The sequence below is a fragment of the Thamnophis elegans genome, chromosome 5, assembly GCF_009769535.1.
Source record: "Thamnophis elegans isolate rThaEle1 chromosome 5, rThaEle1.pri, whole genome shotgun sequence".
Taxonomy (NCBI): domain Eukaryota; kingdom Metazoa; phylum Chordata; class Lepidosauria; order Squamata; family Colubridae; genus Thamnophis; species Thamnophis elegans.
Window position 1 is genome coordinate 48,285,827 of NC_045545.1, and position 27,973 is coordinate 48,313,799.

Consider the following 27,973-nt stretch of genomic DNA (forward strand, 5'->3'; position numbering starts at 1 on the left):
GAAGCATAACATTTGCATATCCAAAGGAGATACATTACCCAGTATGTCAACTTTTCTCCCCTTACAATTTGGCTATATATTTTAAACTTGGCCTCCTTTCTCTTAAACGTTTGTTTGCATACAGGACAAGACCAGGACTGGTCAGTCATTGCTGCTGTTCAGTGCCGACTGGACAGAGAAGGTGCTACCAAGCTGGTGTCTGACCTTATCATGAACACCAAAAATGAGAAGATTTTTCAGGAGAGCATTCGCTTGGCTATTCGACTGCTTGATGGTGGCAACACAGAGATACAGGTATTACATTTCTTTCCATGATGGTTCTGGTGCATTGCAAATTCAGAATAACTTCTAATGCCTTTCCCTTAGTGTGGGATACAGCATCACATCCAACATTTAATCAAATGTTTTTATTGCATCTGTCAGAAATGTTAACTGCATAATTCATTTTCTCAAATAACATGTGCTCCCTCTGCTGGCTTCTTTAGGGCTTGCTAGGACAAATTCAACATTTTCTATTTCAGCCTCCTTTATTTTGGAAAAAAAAGTATGTCCAGATGATTATATTATGTGTTCTATTATATGTTCTATTATAAACATATGCATGTATTTAAAGGATAATAAAGTACTTTTCCTATTCCATAATGAATTGCTATACCTCTAAGATTTGAAACCAGCATTTTCTGAGGAAGTATGGTGATGAGACATACTATTATTTATCTGCTAAATTTTACAGTGAGGACTAGACAGCCAAATATTAATTCAACATGATTGTACTACCAGGAGGAATACATTTTCTATTGCTATTCAAAGAGACAATTCATCATAATATGAAGTGTGACCTGCATATCTGCACCTTGAATATGAATTAGTGTACTGTATGTACTTCCTGGTTGGTAACATGCCAGCAATAGGACGTTGTCTTACAAATGCAGAGGCTTTACCCAGAATAGAGTGGACTTGCTTGGGTGAAACATGCTATCATTGTGTTTGTGGCATACTGGCAAAATGTGCCCAAACTGGTACTATTCTTATCATTACTAGGGAATGCGGCACATACCACAGTTGGCAACCCAGTTTGTATGTTTTCTAGCTTACTAAAATAATTACCTAAAAACCTCAATTGACCAAAGCCTTGACGTTAAGGGACGCTGTGGCTCAGTAGCTAAGACACTCAGCCTGTCGATCAGAAAGGTCGGCAGTTTGAATCCCTAGTGCCGCGTAATGGAGTGAGCTCCAGTTACTTGTCCCAGCTTCTGCCAACCTAACAGTTCGAAAGCACATAAAAATGCAAGTAGAAAAATAGGAACCACATTGGTGGGAAGGTAACAGTGTTCTGTGTGCCTTTGGGATTTAGTCATGTCAGCCACATGACCATGGAGACATCTTCGGACAGCACTGACTCTTCGGCTTTGAAACAGAGATGAGCACTACCCACTAGAGTCGGGAACAATTAGCACCAGTGGTGGTTTGCAGGCGGTACACCCTGGTATGGGCATACAGGAGCCAGCCCGGAGCTCCGGATACTGTTCCGGTACGGTGCTCTGGAGGGTCCACCCGCCCACCCTCGCTCCTTATCTGTGCTTTAAGCTTTTGGCGCTTCCATGCATGCGCACGGTGTGTATGGCGCCTGTGTGATGCTCCGCCGAGCAGCTGGAGCGTTGCGGAGGCTTGTGGAAGTGTCGCAGGCAAGTACAATGCATGCAGGCACCACGTGCGTGTGCGCATGCATGTGGATGACCGGTTGGAACTGAATCCGGAACCCACCACTGACTAGCGAGGGGAACCTTTACCTTTACCTTGATGTTAACATCAATGTGGAGTTTAACATCTATGGGCGCACTTGATGATGATCTGACAAAATATGGAGAATTATCAAATGCCCTCCTAATGTTTTAAATTGTGAGATCAATACATTTGGAGGTACCAGTTTGGGAAAGTATAATCATTGCACCTGTTTTTGCTCTTTTTGCTTGTCTCCGAAGAAATCATTCTATAACTTGATGACCAGTGATAAAAAGTCAGAAAAGTTCTTTAAAGTTCTTCATGACCGGATGAAGAAGGCACAGCAAGAGGTTAAGTCCACTGTGACAGTGAATATGAGTGATATTGGCAACAAGCCTAGAGAAGACAAGGATTCTCCTGATCACAACAGCAAAGGTATGTGAGAAATGATATTGTTTGATCTGACAATTTGGCTCGGGAAGTCTTAAGTCTGTCTGAATCGTAACTATCTCTGAGCATTTCTTAGCCCCATAACAATTAATCCTTGGATTTCAAAACTGGAGAGTAATAACCATTTCTTAAGTAATATCTGTCCTGAATTTTATTAACATTCTCTTTTCCATTTTTATTGATAGTGTTTTTCTTTTAGGTATTCAGAAAATGTAAGATGTACTTGGACATTGCTAGTTTAGCATCTTTAGTTCCTGAAAACCAAATCACAGCTTTGCTTGAAAAACTGCTTTAGTAGTATAGGTTGACAATAACATCTAATTATTGTGTGTGTAGATGACCGGTGGTATAATTATTGTCAGCCTGAAACACTTTCCAAGTTCAATTTCCCAGTGCCTATTAGGCTTTGGATAATGAATAAATACGTCTTGTATCTCTGCATTACATAGTTTAAAGAGGTTTGTTTAGTGAAGTGTCAGAGGAATGTTTTGTTTGCCTTTGACACAATTTAAAGAGGCCTGCTTTCTTACAGGAAGAAGTATAAACAGAGATGCATGCTGATAGGGCTTCCTTTAAAGAGATTGGGCAGGATACATCTTGGTTTAGCGTTTTTAGATAAATAAAGCAGCCTGCATGCATGCTGGCAAATGATCAGAGTTCTTGTTTGCAGGACGAGTAACAACTTTTATGTTGCCTAATGCACCATCATCCCGTTATGCAATGGGTGTAGGCTTCCATTCAGCCCATGATGCAAGAGACAGAAATCAGAATAACGAAATGAGTATGTCAGTCTTGATTATGGAGCCAATTCTTCGCTTCTTGCAGCTGCTGTGTGAAAACCACAACCGGGATCTCCAGGTAGGTGTTCTGCAGAGAATAGGGTGTCATGGTTAGGTAACTTCTGGTAACTCCAGTGATTTGATAACTTCAGCAGGAATATCTAATTACCAGTTGTTTAGTTGGAGCGGTGAGTAATGTATAGGTAATCCTCACTTAATGACCCTAATTAGGACTAGCAACTTTGTCACTAGTTCAAAATCGCAGTGTATCTATCACTGTAGACTCCCTCCTCCTAGAGATCTTTTATCTCTTCCCACACAATTCTTTCAGCACAATTCTTTCAGCAATCCCAAAAAGGTTTCACACCCTTTGCACTATTTAGGTGACCCTGAGGGCACAGATAAACCTCCAAGTGGCCTCAATAACTCTCAGAAAGAATGCTAATGACCAGATAACTGCAAGGAATATAAATCCTTCCATTCTCCGCCATTCAGTCAGAACTGAAGAAGCTTCTTGGCTAAGAAGTGAAACAGCTTCAAGGAAAAACAAAGAAAGTCAAGTTGCCTCTTGAAAAAGCACCTTTGGGACAACCATGTCCTGGATGACTGAGAATCTCCATAAACATTTGCCTGTTAACGTTTTACTCTATATCTTACAGAACTTTCTCCGCTGCCAGAATAATAAGACCAACTACAATTTGGTGTGTGAAACACTGCAATTTCTGGATATTATGTGTGGTAGCACTACAGGACGGCTGGGTTTACTGGGGCTGTATATCAATGAGTACAATGTTGCCCTCATTACTCAGACTTTGGAGACACTGACAGAATATTGCCAAGGACCCTGCCATGAGAACCAGGTACTGTGATCCTACTTGTGGATAAAATACATTGATTCTTAATGAAACAAATTGTTAAAATATTCATGACTGGGCGAGACATGGGAACAAGGTCAGCCAATGAATAGGCATAGCAGCTAAGTCAGCCAACGGGAGCTTAAATAGATCTGAGTCTGTGCAGAGAATTGAAACAGAAACGTAAGCAGTCTGCTGCTCTGAGAAGTAAACAACCAGTCTGGCTGGGCTTGTCCGCTGATATGAAACTCACTCCTTATGTTTGCCTGTAACTCTCCTGCCTTGAGTTTACTTGGAAGAACCACCTGTTGGTATTGTACATTTATTTATCTATTCTTATGTATATAAAGAAGATAATGAGTCCTACTGCATCAGTTATCTATGTGTGTTTCTGGATTTGAATTTTTGCAAAAAACTCTGACAGAAATTAATTGTCCAGGAGGAGAGTGAACTGGCTTTGATTTCTTGCTCAAGATGCTGAACAAGACATTAGTGTTTTCAGTAATTTCTGACCATCTGGAATAGGGATTTTGGGGCAGTAATGAGTTGCAAGCCATTTGGATAACTTGATATATTAATCCACAGAGCTGCATTGTGACTCATGAGTCCAATGGCATTGATATAATCACAGCCCTGATCCTCAATGACATCAGTCCGCTCTGCAAATATAGAATGGATTTGGTTCTTCAGCTGAAGGTAAGTGGGGCAACAAGAAATACATTTATGGAGCGGGGAAGGATGAAGGACATAACAAGGAATACGTCTATGTATTCTGTGATCTTGGGGTTAGATAGAACTAGCTTTTTATATAAAGTATGCATACAGTTGCAAGAAAAAGTATTTGAACCCCCTGAGATTACATGGAGTTTTGCATGAATTGGTCATAAAATGTGCTCTGAACTTCATCTAAGTCACAACAATAGAAAAACACAGTCTGCTGAAAATAATACTACACAAACATTAGATGTTGCCATGGTTTAATTGAACATAACATGTAAACATTCACAGTGCAGGGAGGAAAAAGTATGTGAACCGTTGGACTTAATAACTGGTTGACCCTCCTTTGGCAGCAATAACCTCAACCAAACGTTTCCTGTAGTTGCAGATCAGACCTGCACAACGATCTGGAGTAATTTTGGACCGCTCCTCTTCACAAAACTGTTTCAGTGTAGCAATATTCTTGGGATGTCTGGTGTGAATCACTCTCTTAAGGTCATGCCACAGCATTTCAATCGGGTTGAGATCAGCACTCTGACTGGGCCACTCCAGAGGGCATATTCTGTGCTGTTGAAGCCATTTTTGTGTTGACTTACTTGTATGCTTGCTTTGGGTCATTGTCCTGTTGCTCTGCGGAGCTTCAGTTGGTGGACAGATGGTCATACGTTTTTCTGCAAAATGTCTTGATAAACTCTGGAATTCATTTTCCCATCAATGACAACAATCCATCCAGGCCCTGAGGCAGCAAAGCAGCCCCAAACCATGATGCGCTCTCTGCAATGTTTTACAGTGGGGATGAGGTTTTGATGTTGGTGTGCTGTGCCTTTTTTTCTCCACACATAGTGTTGTGTATTTTTCCCAAACAATTCAATTTTGGTTTCATCTGTCCACAGTATATTTTGCCAGTAGTGCTGTGGAACATCCAGGTGCTCTTTTGCAAACTTCAAACGTGCTGCAGTATTTTTTTGGGACAGCAATGGCTTCCTCCGTGGTGTCCTCCCATGTACTCCATTCTTGTTTAATGTTTTCCTTATAGATGTGTCAACAAAAATGTTAACATGTGCCAGACATTTCTGTAGGTCTTTAGCTGACACTCTAGGATTCTTCTTTACCTCATGAAGCATTCTGCGCTGTGCTCTTGCAGTCATTTTTACAGGACGACCACACCTAGGGAGAGTAGCAACAGTGCTAAACTTTCTCCATTTGTAGACAGTCTGTCTTACCATGGACACATGAACATCAAGGCTTTTGGAGATACTTTTGTAACCCTTTCCAGCTTCATGCAAGTCAACAAATCATAGGTCTTCTGAGACCTCTTTTCTGCGAGGCATGGTTCACATCAGACAGTACTTCTTGAAACCAGTAAACCCAAAACAGTTTTTAAAGGGTAGAACAGGTGTCAGCAACACATCCAATATCATCACACTGATTGGAGTTAAGGTTGGTTCACTCCTGGCTCCAATTAGCTCTTGGAGAAGTCATTAGGTTAGAGGCTACTTTTTCCTCCCTGCACTGTGAATGTTTACATGTTATGTTCAATTAATCCATGGCAACATCTAATGTTTGTGTAGTATTATTTTCAGCAGACTGTGTTTTTCTATTGTTGTGACTTAAATGAAGTTCAGAGCACATTTTATGACCAATTCATGCAAAACTCCACATAATCCCAAGGGGTTCACATACTTTTTCTTGCAACAGTATGCTTGTTTCCCTTTTTATTTACATATTTATTCATATCCATTTATCCAAATATAAATTGGAAGCAAGCTATGAGTGTGAAGAGGTGATAAAATAATGTGAACACATAAGACTATTCTTCTGTCTAATGCAGAATTATTTCCTTACATTGGTAATAACGTTCAGCCTTGATACTCCTTTTTAACAGGAGGGGCTATGCATTTAACCAAGGACCACATACAAGTAGTCCTTGATTTAACAACTATTTGTTTACCGATGGTTCAGTTACAACAGCACTGAAAAAAGTGAGCTTATGACCATTTTTTCACATGACCATTACAGCACCCCATGGTCATGTGATCAAAATTCGGATGCTTGATAACTGGCCTTTATTTATGATGGCTGCAGTGTCCTGTGGTCATGTGGTCACCTTTTTGTGACCTTCTGACAAGCAAAGTCAATGGGGAAGCCAGATTCACTTCACAACCGTGTTACTAACCTCACAACTGCAGGGGTACATTTAACAACTGTGGCAAGAAAGGTCGTAAAATGGGACAAAACTCACTTAGCAACTGTTTTGCTTGGCAATGGAAATTTGGGGCTCAGCTGTGTTCATAAGTCAAGGATTACCTGTACAGTACATGCTCTATCATTGAAGTATGGCATTTATGTAAAGCCTATTGCAGGAATTTTGTCTAAACTTCACCTTTATGTGCTGATTCAGAATTTGTATTACAAAGTATCTTAATAAAAGAAGGGTGGGGTTTTTTTTTTACGGAATAGGTTAAGTTGGATTATTTCAGTATCCATGTGCTTTCAATACATGTCTGCTGTCTTTTTATCAGGATAATGCCTCCAAACTTTTGCTAGCCCTGATGGAGAGCAGGCACGACAGCGAGAATGCTGAGCGGATTCTCATCAGCCTCCGTCCCCAGGAATTGGTAAGGAAGACACAGCGGTTTAGGAATTTTAGTATTCACTGTTTTTGAAATTTTAATATATTTTTTTTAAAAGGGAAGGCATCTGGAGTTCATTGAAGATCCCTGAGAAAGTTAAAAATCAACAGGAATATAATTCCTTAGCAACATTTTGTATTTCTTTGTGTACAATGTTGTTAATATTTTTTTGACTTTTCCCGAAGGTGCTTTTTCAAGAGGCAACTGGACTTTCTGTTTTTTCTTTGAAGACATTTTGCTTCTCATCCAAGAAGCTTCTTCAGTTCTGACTGGATGGTAGGGAATGGAAGGATTGATACTCCTCCTTTTTCTTCCAAGAAAAAACAGAAAGCCCAGTTGCCTCTTGAAAAAGCACCTGTGGGACAGTCATGACCTGGATGACTGAGAATCTCCATAGAAGTTTAGCTGTGCATTTTGGGATGAGCACTCTTCAAATGGTGCGGGAGTATGAATGAATTTCCAGAAAAATTGCAGACTACAGGACTCATTTGCATTTCAGTTTGAGATGCAGACACCTCCTCCTTAACCACCTCCATCTGTGTTCAATAGTAAAGGGACACAGGACAGGAAGTTCCTGCAGGACTCCAACTTCTCAATGAAAAAAGGAATATAAATCCTTCCATTTCCCACCATCCAGTCAGAGGTGAAGAAGCTTCTTGGATGAGAAGTGAAACATCTTCAAAGAAAAACCAGAAAATCCAGTTGCCTCTTAAAAAAGCACTTTTGAGAGAACCATGACCTGGATGATTGAGAATCTCCATAGAATTTTTTTGACTTGTTAGAGCTGCATGGTTGCTATTTAGGCAAGAAAAATAAAATGCACTGGTACAGTATAGGTGGTATCTTGCTCAATAGTAGTAACTGTGAGAGGGATCTTGGAGTCCTAGTGGACAACCATTTAAATATGAGCTAGCTGTGTGCAGCAGCTCCCCGAAAAGCCAACACAGTTCTAGGCTACATAAACAGAGGGATAGAATCAAGATTATGTGAAGTGTTAATACCACTTTATAATGCCTTGGTAAGGCCACACTTGGAATACTGCATTCAGTTTTGGTCACCATGATGTAAAAAAGATATTGAGATTCTAGAAAGAATGCAGAGAAGAGCAATAAAGATAATTAAGGGACTGGAGGCTAAATCATATGAAAAACGATTGCAGTAACTGGGTATGTCCAGTTTAATGAAAAGAAGGACTAGGGGAGACATGATAGCAGTGTTCCAATATCTCGGGTTGCCACAAAGAAGAGGGAGTTAAACTATTCTCCAAAGCATCTGAGGGTAGAACAAGAAGCAATGGGTGGAAACTAATCAAGGAGAGAAGCAACTTAGAACTGAGGAGAAATTTCCTTATAGTTAGAACAATTAATCAGTGGAACAGCTTGCCTCAGCAATTTGTTGTGAATGCTCCAACACTGGAAGTTTTAAAGAAGATGTTGGATAACCATTTTTCTGAAGTGGTGTGTGGTTTCCTGCCTAGGCAGGGAGTTGGACTAGAAGACCTCCAAGGCTCTTTCCAACTCTGTTTATTCTATTCTATTCTAAATTGTTAAGTTAAAGATGGCATCTAAAAATTGGAATGTGGGCACTTTTTCACTCTTGGAGATATCTATTATACCAGACTGAAGTAAACCCTCATAGTTTTTTGTTTCAATATAAACCTTCATTGTGATAGATGGATATACTCTCATTGAAAACTTTTTAAATCATGATATCAGCCTTTTTTTTCATTGACAAAATCAACTGAAAATCTTAAGAGATTTATCAACCATAGTGAACTCATGGTCCTGTTTCAGCTAATTCAAGAATAAGGGTGTTAAAAGTAGTTGGGATACTAGAAAAACCCTTCATAGATTTCATTTCAAATAAAATATATAATCTGTTGAAACATAGGTGACTATATAATTTTTGCTGTCTCTTAATATCTGTTTTAAAATATTTCTCAACTAAAAAATTGCATACTATTATGCATATTTTGAAGGAGTAGATGAAATGTGAATATTTGGAAAATAATCATATACTATGAGATAAAGTCACATACAAAATATATAAAATATGATTTTATTTTTACAAAAATCATAGAATATTACATATTTCTGAGAAAACAGATTAATGATTAAATAATACATGTGAAGCTGGCATGAATCACATATGGACTGATTTATACATCCCCAGTCAGTAGTTAAAAAATATTAATAGCACTATATTAAACTCTTCCAAGTATTTGGAAATGTTCAGTAAGGATCAGAATGGTATAAATGATTAGTTTGGAAAATTTGAATTTGTCAACTTTAGAAAGGAAAGGGCAACCATATAGATGCAATAAGGAATTGTTTAATGCATTAATTCTACCATAAGACTTCTGCAAGTTCTAATCAGGCCTAATTTCTTTCATCTGAAAATTTTAGTATTTCCAAACGAGAACAATGTTTTTATTTAGAATGAATTGAAATTCATATAATATCAAATCCCATAGTAAATTGTAGGTCTATGTTTATATGACAACTTTACCATACATTGTTACATCCTGTTTATATGAAGTCATTATAGTACAGTCCTTGCTGCACCCAATTTTGATTTTCTGTACCTTATTTTGCAGGTTGATGTCATTAAGACAGCTTACATTGAAGAAGAGGAATGTGAAAACTCTGAGGTTTCTCCTCGGGAAGTTGGACACAACATCTATATTTTGGCTTTACAGGTATCATAGATTTATTTATTACTTACTATAAATTTCTCTGTCTTGTTGTGCTGTAGTGCTTTGGTATGATAAATTAGAAAGGGGTCTTTCTCCCACATTTATTACACTGAATGGCCTGTCCAGATTAATTAAATGTTTAATTAAAGCCATCATAGGAAAATTTTAGCTTCATTTGCAATTTGGCTAGCACTTCAATCTCGATCAATAGATAAGTTATAATTTACTTTCTTCAGAAGGAAAGGGTTGGGAGTTCTTGTTTTCTTTCAGCTTCCCAAAATGATTGATCATTAAGTGTTGAGTATATAACCCTTCCTAAATATTTACTCATAGTATGACAGGTTTTTTTCAGATAATTTTGTGTGATTATGTTCTGTTGTGTTGTCTTGTAATCTTACAGTATCTCATAATCCTAATTATTCAGCAAAGAACAAGGATGTAACTTATTAAGGTAGATGTAGTTGTCACAGCATAGAAAAGAAAAAAAAAAGAGAAAAGCAAGTGGGACATTTATTTGTTTATATGAGCTCTAAGTATAACTCACCCCACAATGAGAAATACCTAGAGAAAGTCATTATCCTATTGTAATTATCATGCCTAAATCATCCTTAGAATCCAGTGGAAAGTTAACAATTAAACTGGACATGGTTTAAATGAACAGTCCATACAATAGACCAGTGATGACTAACCTTTTTGCCATCGCGTGCCAAAAGTGGAGGGAGTGCGGGGATGTTGTGCACACGTGTGCCCACTCTCATAATTCTATGTGCCCCCACCTACATATGTGTGTGTGAGACACCCCCCCTGTGTGACCCCCGCTTTTGGCATGCAATTGCATAATGGACCCAGTTTCACCCTCCCCAGGCTCCAGACCCTTTCTAGGAGCTTGGGGAAGGCAAAAAATTTGTAGATTTGTAGATTTATTATAATTTATAGGCCGCCCTTTTCCCTGAGGGGACTCAGGGCGGCTTACAAAAACACGGGAAAGGGGGTACAAAGACAAAAAGCATAAGACAGTACATAATATTAAAAAAATAGAGCACAAAGGGTGCCTTCCCCACCCCCCCCAGAGGCCCTCCGGAGGCCAAAAACGGCTTGTTTCCCAATTTCCAGTTGGACTGGAAGGTCCCTGTTTTGATCTCCCCAGGCTCCAGACCCTTTCTAGAAGCTTGGCGGAGGCGAAAATGGCCTCTCCCTCCCCCAGAGGCCCTCTGGAGGCCAAAAACAGTCTATTTCCCAACTTCTGGTGGGCCCAGAAGACCAAAAAATCAGCTGGCCAACACATGCATGTGTGCCAGAGCTGAGCTCGTGTGCCCACTGATATGGCTCTGTGTGCCACCTGTGGCACGAATGCCATAGATTCACCATCATGGCAATAGACCATGTTTTAGAAGAGAATTGATATAGTTGATTGCATTATAATGCAGTAATTTTGGAAATTTAGGATTCAGTTCAAGGAAGTTTTAATCCTCTAAAAAAATAAAGACAACAATCAAGTTCTATACCATTGTTAATCTGCATATGTTGTTTCTCTATATTTTAGCTTTCTCGACACAATAAGCATCTTCAGCATCTCTTAAAGCCTGTGAAACGGATTCAGGAGGAAGAGGAAGAAGGGATCTCTTCTATGGTATATGACTGACTTGAATGTTCCCATTAAAAAGGGAGATGGCTAGGAAATACTATTTGGATATTGTGTCAATCCTTGTGTGACAGAGTCCATTGGCCTTTCCCCATATTTGGAGAGGATGAAGACCAGCTGTTTCAATCATTTTTAACTAATTGTTTTGTGACGATGGAATCAAAGATACCAATTAATTGAGATACCTTTGGTTACAATATACACATAAACATGTTATGCTGGAGAACAAAACTATTGCTATCATAATGTTTGCAACAGCCCTTCTATGAGAAAACAGAAAGACACTTTTTTGATATTAAAAGTGGCCACCCTGTGGAACAGCATTCCCCCAAAGATCAGTATGGTCCCCTCTCTCTTTGGGTTCCAGAGACCTTTGGAAACCTGGCTTTGGTGTCACACCTGGGTTTGATGTTTATGATTTGTTTCAGGCTCCTGTTTTCTTGATTTTCTTGTTTGGTTTCATTTTAGTTATTTATAATGTTAGTTTGGGCCATTTGTCTGATTTTATATTTTTAGCTGTTTTTATGTTTCTTTCTAGTTGCATGCTGCTCAGATTCCACCAGAATTGGGCAACCAATAAATTTAAATAATAAGATGATACTTTTAACATCATCAAATAACAACTTCAGTCTATCCCAGTTGAGAAGAACTAAATGGATAAAAATATCAAATTCACTCTAAACATCTGGCTGACTGTTTGATCACCTGTAATAATAATACTGACAGCAGAATGAGTGGTATATTGAGGAAAAAGAGAGTATAGAAAAAGAGGTAGGGACTTTGGGGAAAATAGACAAAGAGGAAGGAAATAGGGTTTAGATAGTGTTCAAATACACTATAGGGACGTGACAAAATTGCATTATTTATGGAGCTAGATGACAATTTGTGACACTTTGTGATTATTTGTTTCTATGGTTTTGCTATTTCATATAATGTGATGTAGTTATATCTGTTAGAGGCCTACTTTTTTTTAAAGGTATGGATTGTCAGTTATGACAATAGGACTGGAGGGACACTATATGAAATAGATCATGAATTGTACAATTAGTAGCTGAGGCAAATAGTAACATAATACAATAAAATTGCACTTGCAATTTAAGGCAAAGAAGAGATGAGAGTAGAATTGGTTCCGTCTCTCTAGTGGTTGGAAGAAAGTGAATGGGCAAAGCAGTTCTGAAAACTTAGCCTCAGATCTAAAAGCATTAATTTTCTTGAAACATTCAGTCAGGCTTCATTTCTTTCTTCTATTATAGCGCAGTATAATATTACACTAGATAATACAGTAGATAAAATTATCCCTTCCATAGAACGTTTTGGAATTTTTCTAAAGCTTGGATCTTGGGAGTCAAAGGATATTAGTTAAGGGGGAAGGGTGAAAGTTGAATTTTATTGGTTCTGAATCAACTGTAGTTTCTAGAGATTAGGCAGTAAAACAAGGAAAACCATGAACTGGATCATTTAGAGCTATCTTTATTAATGATTAGTGGGGCTGCCGATGACCCTATAATTCACTTTGACTTGCCTCTTAAGTATTGGCAATTTTCCTTTCTAATAAGAAAAATGGATCCTATCTCTATGTGAAAGCAACCGTGATCTTGGCTTCTTTCTCTTACAACAATGCCATATTATTTGCTACAATGGAACATGCAGGTCTGTGATGAATTCTTCCTGTATATTTCCGCTGTCATCAGTATTTAAGTAGGGGCAATCTTTCATGAAAGGCTCTTGTTTATAATATGAGTGAAGTCATACTCTAGTGACTCCAGTATGGATGCTATGTTATACTAGATCAGAAGAGCGACAAAACTCTTATATTGATGGCTTTACTGAATACTTTTGCATTCTTGTATCACTTTCATGGGGCACAGCACTTATTTGCTTCTTTGGATATGACTTCATGTAGAAACATCCCTATAATTAAACTAACTCACCCTTTATCTTTAGAGATAGAAAATCAATTGCTTTGTGTTCAGTCTGTTGTTCACATAGCTTAGGTCCAAGACCATGATCACTACTCATTGTAAATCCATTTCTTTTGGGATTCATGATTTATACTTTACAGATTATTACTCTTTGGCTTTAATTACTGTGACAAATTGAAGAGCTGTCTCCCACAGGAAGCACAAGCTCTGTTTGCTCTTTATTAACTATATTTTTCTCCAGTCTTCCCCCAAAGCCTTTCATTTTTAGTAAATATGAGAAAATGTACTGTTAATTATAATTGAAAACAATTCCCCTGGGGTTTTTAAATTGATTTCTGAGTTACTATAAATTATAAATATAAATGATTTTTCCTTTGCTTTCTTGCAGCTTATTTTGCACAACAAGCAACTGACTCAGATGCTGAAGTCGACAACTCCTGTCCAAGAGGAAGAGGAAGACCCATTAGCTTATTATGAAAAACACACATCCCAGATAGAGGTGAAGTTCACTTTCCCAGAACTTGCTCTATATATAATTAGTTTTTTTTTAATGTCTAGAAGCCTGATTTACTTTTAAGATTACTGAAATTATATATAATGTCAACTTCCCTTATCTAATAACATGTAGCTGGTCAACCTATCAATGGAGTTTAACAAACAGCTTTTCTGTAGCAATTCTGTCCACCATTTGCTTGGCTCTTGCAATATCACAGAATATAAGTGGCAGTACAGAATTAAAGTGAACTATTGTTTGCAGAGATGTTGTCAACTTATATTTGGGAATTCTAAATTCTGCATTTGTTGGTGGCCAAGAACCATATTATCTTTTCATACCAGGTACAGAATATTAATTTCAGCATTGCAATCTCCATTAATTGAAGAAATTGATTCCGACCTGTGTAAGGTCATATTACATTAACACTTTTGCAGGACTTTTATCTTTTCACTGCTTATAAAGTCCTCATTTCTTTCTGCTCAGTTATTTTCTCTTAAACTCCATATTCCCCTTCTAATGCATCTCAGAATAACTTCAGGGAGTAAACTCAATGTCCTGGGGCACAAATAGAAAAAGTTGTACCAGTTGAACTAAGGCAAACTTTCTTGGATGATATTCATGTGAAGGATGAATATAGAAAGAGGAATTGTCTTAAAAGGGCTGAACTTAAGCTGTCAAGGGCTTTAAAAATAATGTCCAGCACTTTGTATTTTGCCTGGAAAAGAATTGACAATGCAGCATTTTTAAGAATGTGTAAATGGCCTATTTCATTTGATAATCTCCCAAGATCAGTCTGGCTTCTGAGCTTTGCATTGACTAAAGTTTCTGAAAGGCAGCCCCACAAAAGGTACATTACAAGAGTGAAGTTATCAGCATGAGAACTACAGTTTTAAGATCATTCGGTAGCTTTCAGAAAAGCATACAGTTGGCATATCAGCCAAAGATGATTGCTGTTGCCTCAGTCTGGAAAATCAGAAAGAGATTCAATTGAGAAGAATTTCCAAATACTTTTTGTAGGAGAATGTAACTGCATTCACAATAGGCAGGCCTGCGACTACTTTAGAACTATGGCCTGTTTCATTTTTTATTATCCCTCATCCAGCCCTTAACAGGCCAAGACTAGTAATGGCTAACCTTTTTGTCCTTGCGTGCTGAAATCGTGTTTGTGTGTGACAGTGCACGTATGTGTGCTCACACCCATAATGCAATACGCTCTCATGCATGCACGCATGACCCCCTACGTCCCATTTTGGGTCTAGCAGGCCACCCTGAAACCTTTTGGGACCAAAAACAGGGCATTGGGGGACACCCCTCCAATGCTGCCCGAATTCCCGCACATGCGCGTGCATCTCCTGCAAGCCTGGCAGAGACCGGCTGGCCGGTGGCAGAGATCAGCTGGTTGGTGGGAGGCATGCACACATGCGCAGTGGAGCTGAGCTGTGCGATGGCTCTCATGCCAGCAGAGATGCCTCCGCGTGCCACCTGTGGGCACACGTGCCATGAGTTCACCATCAGGGGACTAGACAGTTATTCAAAAACTCTAGACACAAGATCATCTTGAGATGTTAACTTAGATCTTTAATGTCGAATGATAACATAATTATAGACAAATGAATTATCTGACAGAATTTCCAAGAAATTAAGCGGGAATACTATGTCCCTAAGGCTTTGCACTAGAGCGTAGGATAATATTGCCACAGTGGCTAGCAACAGATACTGCAATATAATAGTGAGCATGAATATACCGAACCATCAGAATGGACTTGGTTAGACATGTAGGTCATTTGCAAAATTTTTAAATCTAAGAATTGCAGGAGAAATATAACTTAAAACTCAATTTTTCTCTAGATTGTACGCTTGGATCGAAGTATGGAACAGATTATCTTTCCAGTGCCTAGCATCTGCCAGTTCCTGACCAAAGAGACAAAAAACCGTCTATTTACCACTACAGAGCAGGATGAGCAGGGCAGTAAAGTCAGTGACTTTTTTGAGCAGTCATCCTTTCTCCACAATGAAATGGAATGGCAAAGGAAACTGCGCAGTAAGTCTGGAAAAAGGCAATGGGATTTCTCCTTCAGATGGTGATTTGAAGAGCACCAGACTACATGCTGGTTTGGTTCCTACAGCATTATGCAGCATCTGTCAAGTAGCAATATCACCGAAACCTCTCTTTTTCTCTTTTTCTCTCTTTGAAACCGAAGTGTTGAAGTCTTGTATACTGCGCTCCAATTAAAAAAAAAAAAATCATTTCATGCAGGCAATCGCAGGTTACAATTGTTGAGAAATTGGCAGCTACCCACATAGGAGCCGAAGTGGCGCAGTGGTTAAATGCAGCACTGCAGGCTACTTCAGCTGACTGCAGTTCTGCAGTTTGGCTGTTCAAATCTCACCGGCTCAGGGTTGACTCAGCCTTCCATCCTTCCGAGGTGGGTAAAATGAGGGCCCGGATTGTTGTTGGGGGCAATATGCTGACTCTGTAAACCGCTTAGAGAGGGCTGAAAGCCCTATGAAGCGGTATATAAGTCTAACTGCTATTGCTATTGCTATCTGGTTTTTGGTAGGCTTAGGGGAAATCTGGAAAACAATTTAGATTTTGGGTGGGAATTTTCTGCCCAATTTGGAAAGTTGCTTACTAAAGAGAGATGGCAGAGTCAACTACCTTGGCATTAAGATGTGCCACCATCCAGCAGCATCTGCATTGGTGTCCATGAGGGCAGACTGACGACAGCAGGGTGCATTGTGGCAATGCAAGCCCTGCCCATTTTGTACGTGCCTCATTATGTTGCATTCAGGTGCCCAAAGGGGAGTGTGCAGCCTAACTGTGATCTCCCCGCCCCCCCCCCCCCCTCATTTTGTTGAAAACAAAAAACTTCTGTTTCACAATCCTGGCATACAATTATTTCCTTCCATATTTATTGCTAACTCTGAATAGTCTCCCTGCTTATTCAGCTTTCTCTAATATGTTTGCTGGCCTTGAAACATCTAAAGTAGAACTAATAGCCTGGGAATGTTTCCAAAATAAGACATTCCATGAAGATGAGGGAAAGGCTGGCTAGCCAGCTTACTAATACTAGAAAATCTAATTAAATTATGCCGATTTTCTTTTAAACGCTTAGTCAGTGCTAGCAGCCCTTTCCAACCCTGCAACAATGGCATGGCATCATCAGGTTTTGTAATTTTGTGCTGCCTGCTCTGGTTGATTGTGTGTCCCTTTAAGCATTGATATATGAATGCAGTGTTCCACAGATGATAAAGGCAGCAGAAATAAAATGAAGACATAATGCTTGTTCAGCTGCGTTTGCTGCATTACCCTGTGTTTTGATAAACTCACATATGACAGCATTTGGAAATTGTGTCCCATTTTCAGGCAATTGATGCTGTTTGCAGTTGAGTTGAGGAAACAAGTATATTGATCCCTGGCCTGGTGAATATTTGCAATAAGATTGCTAGAACTCTGGGGAAGCTTGTGCTGCTACTTAGAAGCATGAGATTTACTTAACTTTGCGTCTGTTTTCATAGGCAATAGATTGATGTACTGGTTCTCTCGCAGAATGACGCTTTGGGGAAGTATTTCCTTCAATCTGGCTGTCTTCATAAACATCATCATTGCTTTTTTCTACCCTTATGTTGAGGCTTCCTCAATGGGTAGGTATTCACTCTCGCTTGACTTTTTTTTTTTACCTCTACTTTTGCCATTCATAGAGATACTGAACACTGGTATCCTCTTAGACCAATTGTAATGTAGTCTTTCTTTTGACAATCATTATGCATTGCCCCCTGAACATTGTGGGGAATGCAACTCTTCAGAAGTAGCGTGTCTGCAAAATTAACATGTCTCCGGTTAGCCTGCTTCCTAGTAAGAGGTGCTGCTCCATTCAGATGTTATGCAGATTTCTAAAACAAAGGTGTCATTTTCACTTCAGGGGGTGCTTTGCTGGCAACAGTCAGTGAGCTAAGGATGAAAACAGTATAAATATGTTAAGACAGCTGAATCAGGACATGGTCTATTTAATACAATTCAGTGATGCCATTGTACATGATTAGAGCTATACAGTAAGACATTGATATCTTTGTTGCCTATCAGGACTCCTAGTCATGCAGGTGCAGTTTACCTGCACAATTCTGCTCAAGCCACTTCTTGCATTGGGTGCTTGATAACTGGCTGACTTCTCTGACAGTTAATGATCAGGAATAGTCACCATGTGCTGTTATTTTCAGCTATATGAGCGCTATGTTATTAATAAATACTATACATATTTGAGTTTGTCTCTTAATTATCTAGGATTGCTGGATTCCCCATTGATTCCTTTGCTTTCCTGGCTTTTAATCTGCTTTTCCATCATGGCTCTGTTTACTCAGCGCTATGGCCTCCGACCACTCCTTGTGGCACTGATTTTGCGATGCATCTATCATCTAGGCATCGGCCTCACTCTGAACATACTGGGAGCTCTCAATGTAAGTCAATTGGTTACCCAAAAATCAGCTTAGGTTGGGATGCTTATTTATGTTCAGAAGTTCTCTTGAACTGAGTAGGACGTATTGCTAGATAGAACATGATGTTATGGTATCTTAGATGGGAGATAAAGTTGTACCATACCGGTAGTCCTTGACTTATGACTATAATTGAGCCCCAAATTTCTTTTGCTAAGTGAGACAGTTTTTAAAGAGAGTTTTGGCTCATTTTGCGACCTTGCTTGCCACATTCATTAAAGGCACGATTGCAATTTGTTAAGTGAATCTGGCCTCCTCATTGACCTGGCTTGTCAGGTCATATGACCCTGGGATACAGCAATTGTCATAAATATAAACCAGTTGCCAAGCATCCAAATTTTGATCACATGACCATGGTGCTGCTACAAGAGTTGTAAAGTGTGAAAAATGGTCATAAGTCATTTTTTTCAGTACTGTTGTAACTTTAAATAGTCACTAACTATTAACAACACTAAGTGTTGTTAAGTCAAGGACTACATTACCAGGGTATGTGTCAGGGATCAGTCATAGAATTAAGATGTTTCTTTGCGGACAAATGAAAAAGATTAAAAATACAAGTAGATTTATATTAGAATTAATTTTTTAAAAAGTCAAATAGTGCAGCATCTCATTAACATAATATTTGCCCTCAACTATATCTATCTTTTGATTGTTTTGCAGCTGACAAATAAGATTGTATTTGTAGTAAGCTTTGTTGGCAATCGTGGGACATTCATCCGAGGATATAAAGCCATGATCATGGACATGGAATTTCTTTATCATGTCGCCTATATCTTGACCAGCGTCTTGGGGCTTTTTGTACATGAACTTTTCTACAGCATCCTGGTACAATAATCTTATCATCATAGTCATTAAGGAAAAAAAATATGATTTTGTTCCCCTTGCTTTTTCTTACTCTGCATTTTGTCTACTTTTGTGGGTGTCTGCAATTTTATAAGTTGCGTAAGAAGAAATATAATTTAGATTGGAGAATTTAGCAGACAGAAGCTAACATTTGTTCAGGATCTATGAAATTGTAAGATATTTTCAGAGTTACACAGTGTATTTATCAATATAATGGGAATGCTGATACTCACAATAATGTACTACAGCTACTCAATCGTAAGTTTATTTGTATGTTTGTCAAATTTATATAGTGGCCATCTCACATGATGTGATCCTGGACACATGTACAATAAAGTCTACTATTAAAACTACAGACCCAATTAAAAACAATTAAATAAAAACATGGATTAAAAACAAGACCACAAGAAAGAAAATATTGCAGGATTTTGTGAGAGAAAATATTACATATAATACAACAAATACATGGGCTCCCTATTACCAGAGAATCCCCAGTCTTGCTGAAAAAAAGAAAATATTTTGAGTGTTTTTCAGAAGGTCAGCGGGATGAAGTTCTGGGAATAAAACTTACAGAAGTAGAACAATATTTTATAATCCTTGTTTTTTTGTTTTTTTGTATTGATTTGACCTAGGAAAATTTCTTTTTCAGCTATTTGACTTGATCTATCGTGAGGAGACTTTGTTCAATGTTATCAAAAGTGTGACACGGAATGGACGTTCAATTTTACTGACAGCTCTGCTGGCCCTCATCCTTGTCTACCTCTTCTCCATTGTCGGCTTCCTCTTTCTTAAAGACGACTTCATTCTGGAAGTAGACCCACTGCCCAACTTCAAATCCAAAGGTTTGTTCTCCTACTTAAGTAAAGTATCCCCCTTTCCAACCTGAAGTTCTGATCAACTTGAAGAGCACAGAATGTACAGTTACCATGAATGATTCTTTCTGTTTTGGTGTTTAGAGAGGTTATTTATTTATTTGTCCATCTATCTGTTTATGTATGAGATTTATCTGACTGCCTGAAGCCACCTGGACACTAGGTGGCTTAGAGAGATTTAGGTATTAAGAACAGATTAAAACCAGAAAATCTGAAAAGATTAAAAATACAAATATAAAAATTATCAGAATGTAAACGTGTCATCACTCTATTACAATCCATCTCCAAAAACCTGCTGGAAGAGGGTTCACTTGCCCCTAGAAGTCATGAGGAAGAGATCCCTATATATTTCATGGTGCAAGCTATTCCAGAGGGAAGGAGCTGCTACCGAGTTAGTTTGATGTCGATCTGTCTCCTACTTTACCTCCTGGTAGGAAGTAACCTTCAGGAGAGGTTTCCCAATTGTCCAAATATGATGGATTAATAGAGAAATGAGTTAATGCCTCCTATTTTGCGGGGTCAAAATATATTTCATTGTTTAGTATTTCTGGACTTCATCTAAGCTTGAGACATATTAGAAAATATATAGATACATGCTGTATATAGCCATCATCCCAGGGGTGAAATGCTACTGGTTTTACTGGTAGTAAAAATACTAAAAAAAAGGGATGGGGAATATGTTCTGACGATCGTGCGTTGCACAGTTGAGCTTCGGAACTTTTTTACTTTTTAAGCATTTTTTTTTACTAAAGGTTCTCTGGAAATGCGGGGGTGGAGCTGGGGTCCGTTTTTGCTCCCAGCAGTCTGCCAAGCCAAAAATGGGGGGGGGGGATCCGTTTTTGCTCCCAGCAGGCTTCCTTGAGGCCTGCTAGGCTAAAAAAGGGGGGTGGGGTGGAGGCTGAGAAAGAAAGAAACAACGAAAGAATGAAAGAAAGGAGAAAAAGAAAGAAAGAAAAAGAAATGGAGGGAGGGAAAAAGGAGAGGAAGGAAGGACTACAAACCTGGCACTAGAAGCAGCTTCAGAGGATAATCCAGGGCTGGAAGGGACCTGGAGGTCATCTAGTCCAACCATGCTCAGCAGGACATTGTGAGTTTCTGTCTTTTGATCCCCCAGTTACAATACTATGTAGCCACCCAGTCACATGGCCCCCACCAAGCCATGCCCACACAACTGGTAGTAAAAAAATTTAGATTTCGCCACTGCATCATACCATTCATTTTCAGGGCAAGCAACATGTAGAGCACAGAGTACAGAGGGGGATTAGAAATAGTAGTAAAAATCAGGGCATGAGAAACAAAGAAGTATGGCAAAAACTTATTTACAGCAACAATGTTCCATACCTTTTTGATGCCATCTCGTATCGTTCCACACTATTCTATAAGCACACCACCCTTCCCTCTCTTTACAGTCTTACAAACAAAACTTGTTTCTATTCTATCCAAATCCATTTGTATGCTTTTACTAATGTATTTCCACTTCCATATAACAAAGTGGGCAGAAGCTTTTTCACTTATTTTGACAAGTATTGACTCCTTACATTAGACCATATGCTATCATTTTTCTTTCTACCTGGTTTTGCATGTCAATGTTTTTCCATCCTTTTTTCTCAACTTTAGTAAACATTCTGCTATAGTACACCAATTCATTGCTCTGCTTATTCACAATTTATGTGAAACTTGCAATAATTTGTTCCATTTTCTCAGTCGCATGTAATTCCTTTGGTCTTGGACACATTAATTTTCAAGTCCATGCTCCTCAATGCACCATACAGTTTATAATTTTAATTTTAGGCAACAAAACAACTTCATCTGCATGCTCAAGTACACATACATTCCTGAAAGATTACAGCATCTTTTCCGATGTTAGCAAGAGACAAAGATTTGCCATCAATTCAACAGAACCTGTCTCTGAGGCAGGCTGTTTAAATGCAATCTTATTTATTGATAATTTCTCCCTTTTGTTTTAATTCTGCCAGTTACAAGATCAAAGTATGTGTAATAAGTTTAGGAGCAAGCGAAGAGACAACTCTCTCACAATATAATCTAATTCAGCAGATTAAGCAAAGGAGGGAGGAGAGGGAGCAGAGAAGGTATCCAACTCAAATTTCCACATGTTAAATAACACATAGATTCTCTGTATATATGCCACATCATAGTGGAACATTTCTACAGTTATAATGTCTGTATTTGTTATTTAACACTCACGAAGGATTTATGACTTCTACTTCACCAGCTTTTTTGTTTAGACATTAATCATTATAGCATTAATTTTAATTCCAGTCTTTGACATATCATTGGCATTCCCATGCAGATCTTTAAAATGCTGTCTCCAGCACTCCTAAACTAATTCTATTCCAAATTTGTCAATATTTTTATTTTTAATTTTATTGATTTTGCTGGAGGCTCCTTGTTATGCTCTCCTCCAAAATATTTTTTGATTTCTCTGAAAATCTTTCAGTATTTGCACTTGCTTCTTTCCAACGTAACTATTTCTTGTTGTATTTGTTGCACTTATTTTTCCCCCCTATGAATGCGATATACAGTATCTTTCTCATCCTTATTTTCTGCAGCATTCATTTCCTTTTAAGGATTTCTTCTCATCCATGGCCTCCATATTTCTCATTATCTCCACACATGTGCTACTTGGTAACATTGTTTTCACTGGTTTCTAAACAGCTTCCACATCTTATGCCCGCTTTCCCATTTATTCTGTTAGGTGATGCAAACAAGGATCCGGGTTGTTGTTGTTTTGTTTGGAAAAATATTTTTTTTAATGTTGATTTTATTCATAAAAAGCATTCTGTTCTGAGATAACTATCAACTACCGTATTTTTTGGAGTATACGGAGTATAAGACGCACCAAGGTTTTGAAGAGGCATTTTTTTAAAAAAAAGTAGGTAGGTAGATAGAAGGATAGAGAAGGAGAGAGGGAGAAATATAGTAGATAGGCAGGTAGATAGAGGGAGAGAGAAATACAGTAGGTAGGTAGGGAGAGAGAGAGAGTAGGTAGGTAAGTAGAGAGAGGGAGAGAGAGAGAGAGAAAGAGAGAGAAATAGAGTAGGGAGGGAGGGAGAGAGAGAGAGTAGATAGGTAGGTAGATTTTTCCAGGTGTATTTATCCATGTGCTGGAGAAGGAAATCACTGACAACCTGCAGCAGAGGTGGCACAGTGGTTAAATGCAGCACTGCAGGCTACTGCTAGATCAGCAGTTCAGCGGTTCAAATCTCACCGGCTCAGGGTTGACTCAGCCTTCCATCCTTCCGAGGTGGGTAAAATGAGGACCCAGATTGTTGGGGGCAATATGCTGACTCTCTGTAAACCGCTTAGAGAGGGCTGAAAGCCCTATGAAGCGGTATATAAGTATACTGCTATTGCTATTGCAGCACCTAAGTCTTTGTTTCTGCTGGCACAGCACATGATCAATGTAATTCTCATCAATCACTTTAACTAAAGAGCTTTCCGAAATGGAAAAAAAAAGTTTTTGCACTCTGCAAACCTTCCCAAAACAGCCCGTTTTTCATGAAAACGGGCCCATTTTTTTCAAATAAAAGGCATGAATAGCCTTAGGAGTGGGGGGGGGGCTTGCAGAGTGCCCTTAGGAGGGGGGGCAAAAAAGAGCAAAAAATGGCCCATTTTTTTGTGAAATTTTTTTGGTCAAAAATATTGCATGCATAGCCTTATGGAGGCTTATAGAGTGCTGCTGGGGGCTGGGGGGGGAAAAAAAGCCCATTTTTTGCTCATTTCTGCCCTCCCCAGCCCCCAGGAAATCTTCCATAATACTAGGCACGGCCGTTTTGGTGAAGGGGCGGAGCTTCAGGAGGAAAACAATGCTGTATTCAATGTATAAGACGCACTCAGATTTTCAACCTCTTTTTTTTTTTTTTTTTAATATATTTTATTCATTTTCACATTCCATTTTACAATCACTTATATACAGGGTATTTGCTATAAGAAAAAAAAAGAAAGATAAAAAAAATAAAACAAAATAAAAAGGAAACACAACTCATCATTCACAACCCCACCTGGCACTTCCATCCTCCATACACCCCATCTACCCCCTCCAACTTTCCTTTCCTCCCTCTAACCCTCCCCTCCTACTTCCCTTTCCCCTCAAACCTTCCTTCTCCCCTTACTCCCAACACGCCCTCCTTACATTCCCCTTACTCCTTCCTTACTCCTCCCTCTTCTTTCCCTCTACCTCCCTCCTTGGTGTATGCCTTTATTCAAGTGTTGTTTAATCTGATAAAAAGTAAAATAAACCAAGGAAAAAAAATATAAAGAAAGAAAAGAGAAAAAAAACAGGAAAAAAACAACAACCGTATATAAGTGCATTCTTGTTCTTATTGAGACTATGTTAACACCCACCCACCCACCCCCCATAAATCCCCATCCCTAATCCTCCCGACTTCCCAGGGCCCACACCTGGCACTGCCTTCTATCTAAAGTATCTTGTGTTCGTATGGATTAAAAATAAAAGTAATATATTAAAGGAAAGAAAAACAAGAAAAAAGAAAGAAAAGAAAAAAGAAAAAAGAAAAAAGAAAAAAGAAAAAGGAAAAAAAAGAAAAAGAACTCTTTGTGTTAAGCTCAGCCCCCCATCTTTATCTATGCTTAAATAGTGTAAGTCATTCTATCTATATTTTATTCTCGTCTCTTGCTTCTTTGTTATTTACCCCAACCTCCTGTAGACTCTCCCGTTCCTCTTCCTTAACCTTGTATTCAGATAAACATTTATACAAATTTGTATAGGCATCAATATACAGTCTAACTCAAAAGTAATCCCTACCAGTAAAATTTAAGCAGCGTGGATCATTCCACATATTCAAATATTACTTTACAGAAAAATAATCAAACTTTCCCTTCTAATAGGATTTAAACAGCGTAAATAATCTTTCTTAACCATATTTTCAAACAGTAATTCAAAATAATCTAACCAAACCTTCCCTTCTTAGTAAAATTTAAGCAGCGTGGATCAAGTATTACTTTACACAAAAATCAGTTTACATTCTATCTTAAGATGATCCCGACCGGCTTTCCCTTCTAATAGGATTTAAACCACGTAAATCATTCCGCATGCATTTTACCCTCATCCCTTGCTTGTCTGATATTTACCACTATCAAATTTATGCAGACATTAGTTTAAGATCTAGCTCAAAATAATTTCACCAAACTTTCCCTTCTAATAAGAATTAAATAGCATGGATCATTCCACATATTCAAATAATACTTTCAACAAGAATCAGTTAACCTTCTGTTTTAAAAAAATAATCTCGTCCAGCTTTCCCTTCTAACAGAATTTAAACAACATAAATATTTTGCATCCTTTTACATATATACATTCAATATCACCCCACCAATATACGTAAATCATTCCGCATGCATTTTACCCTCATCCCTTGCTTCTCTGATATTTACCACTATCAAATTTATGCAGACATTAATTTAAAATCTAACTCAAAATAATTTCACCAAGCTTTCCCTTCTAATAAAAATTAAATAGCATGGATCATTCCACATATTCAAATAATACTTTCAACAAGAATCAGTTTACCTTCTGTTTTAAAGTAATCCCTTCTAACAGAATTTACACAACATAGGTCATTCCGCATTCATTTTACATATATACAATCAGTATCACCCCACCAATAAGTTCCGCTTTTTCTACCGGAGAGAGGTCGCAAACCCCCATTCAGTCCACAACTTTGGCAAATATTTTAAAATGTCTAAATCCTCGATCTCCGCTTTTCTGCTTCTCCGAGGGAGGAAAGGCTACCCCCTCCATCTTGCAGCCATGTGGTCTGTTGCTTGCCTTCTCCTTCAGCTTGTCTCTCCTCTTTCCCAAGTGAATCAGGAAGTCCCGCCTTCAAAGTCTTGTAATAGAAATCTCGAGCCTCCGAAACAGAGTTAAGACGAAGTCTTTGATTCTCAAATGTGACCGTAATGCCGGCTGGGGCCTCCCATCTATATTGAATCTGTTGATTTCTAAGCTCTTTTGTTAAAAATGCATAGTCTCTTCTTGCTCTCAACATCTGGAAAGGTATTTCTTTGAAGACAATCAAGTCCTGGTCATCAACTCGCAGACTGTTATTATGAAACTTTTGCATAATCGCGTTTCTGGATTCTTTTGTGGAAAAATATATAATTATGTCCCTCGGGAGCTGTCGCTGTTCCGCTACCAACGAGTTCTGGCGATAGATTTTCCGAATCTGCCAATCAAAGTTAAGTCCCGGGCTTCCCACCGCATGGCTGAAGGCTTCAACAAAGGTCTGTTTCAGATTCTCTCGCTCCTTTTCGCGGAATCCTCTGACTCTTATTGCGAATGCCTTCTTATTAAAATTTATCATCACGAGCTGTTCTTGAGTGTCTCTAATTTTTTGTTGTAATATTTGAATATTAGTAGTCAAATTAAAATTAGCCTCCTCCAAGCTTTCCAATTTATTCTCTATTTCAGCAGAATAATCTGACAGGGCAGACACGGCTGCAAACGTATTCGCCTTCATTTGGTCAATTTTAGACTTTAAATCATCATATAGCTCCAATACAAATTCCTTAATGTCTTGTTTAAAATCATTAAACATTTGAAAGAAAAATTCCTGTGTTAAAAATTCTCCAGTAGAGGGCGTAGGAGACAAGGGCTGCGATTCCAGTATAGATTCTTTAGATTCTTTAGGCACATTTGCAGAGAGACGCTTCGATTTTGACCTGGGTGCCATTATAAATAAACAAATAAACAGCGCTTTCACTCCCCTCTGTTTCCAAAAAAAAAAAAATTTATTTTGTTAAGGAGCGGTCTGCAGGAAGGTAAAACCGGCTAAGTACATCCCCTATCAGTCACCAACGGAGAGAAATCGCCATTTTGAAGTCTGTTTAAACAAAGAAGGCTCTAAGACAAATGGTGCTGGTATTTAAGATAGTAATAAAAGCATAAATCTCACAGGAGTGGGACCCGCCCGTATTAATCCTAGCTTCAAACAACTTTGCTTTGTCCTGGGGGGGGGGCTCGCCTGTCTGGGGCTGCAAAAAAGGCAGCTGAGAAGAACTGGCTGGAGATAAAAGCTCCGCTCACGCTGGGTCTAATCTCTGTCCACAGCCAAAAAAAGAGAGAAAGGCTGTGGATTACGAATAGACCCTAGCACACAGAGCTACTCCCTGCCCCTTTCTTAGCCAAAAAGGGGTGATATCTATGATCTTATTTAGATATACAGACCAGATCTCTGAGAGGAGCTCGGTTGAGCCCTCCTCGGCAACAGGCTCCGCCCCCCCGGTCAGATTTTCAACCTCTTTTTTGAGGAAAAAAGCTGCGTCCTATACTCCGAAAAATACGGTAGTACATTTTATGCGATTTTATGCAACCTATATATTTTGTGTACATTTGTTTTTCTTTTTTCATTTAATGGATTTAAGGTGACCTGATTGTACTTTATAATTCTATCAAAAAAATAAAACTGACACTGCCAAATATCTAGAATGTTTGTCACAGAAAGCCACTTTCTGGATGTTTTTAAAAAGTATGAACAGAAATGGGATGTTTTGACAAATCTACTGTCTCTTGTACTTCCAGCTACAGATTCTATGGCGATGCAGAGCAACTTAGGGACTTTCATGGAGACATGCAGCAATGATAAAATAAGCTGCTCTTCCTCCGATACATTGCCTGAAGTGTTGCAAGGTAAAGGGATTGCTAAAACATGCTCCTCAGATAGGGACCCTAATAAGAATAAAGAGAACTCTTGCATCTTTCACTGAGCATATTTGGCAGTGCGTCTTCAGCGAAATTATTCTGTGCCTTAGGTCAGAGGGAAAAGTTGCCTTTGATTTTCTATTTAAGATGGCAATACCACTTAGATTTATATACCA

The 27,973-nt window shown here is 38.6% G+C and overlaps 1 protein-coding gene across 1 annotated transcript in view; it reads left to right on the forward strand.

The window, feature by feature from the left end:
* Positions 1 to 27,973, forward strand: part of ITPR3 (inositol 1,4,5-trisphosphate receptor type 3) — a 141,492-nt gene that overhangs the window by 105,084 nt on the left and 8,435 nt on the right. Inside the window, 15 exon segments of the mRNA XM_032217856.1 lie at positions 125 to 294; positions 1,983 to 2,157; positions 2,843 to 3,030; positions 3,611 to 3,811; positions 4,391 to 4,501; positions 7,045 to 7,140; positions 9,752 to 9,853; positions 11,394 to 11,480; positions 13,803 to 13,913; positions 15,759 to 15,951; positions 17,430 to 17,555; positions 18,193 to 18,365; positions 19,062 to 19,226; positions 19,894 to 20,086; positions 27,678 to 27,785. Of these exon segments, the coding sequence (XP_032073747.1) occupies positions 125 to 294; positions 1,983 to 2,157; positions 2,843 to 3,030; positions 3,611 to 3,811; positions 4,391 to 4,501; positions 7,045 to 7,140; positions 9,752 to 9,853; positions 11,394 to 11,480; positions 13,803 to 13,913; positions 15,759 to 15,951; positions 17,430 to 17,555; positions 18,193 to 18,365; positions 19,062 to 19,226; positions 19,894 to 20,086; positions 27,678 to 27,785 (2,199 nt within the window).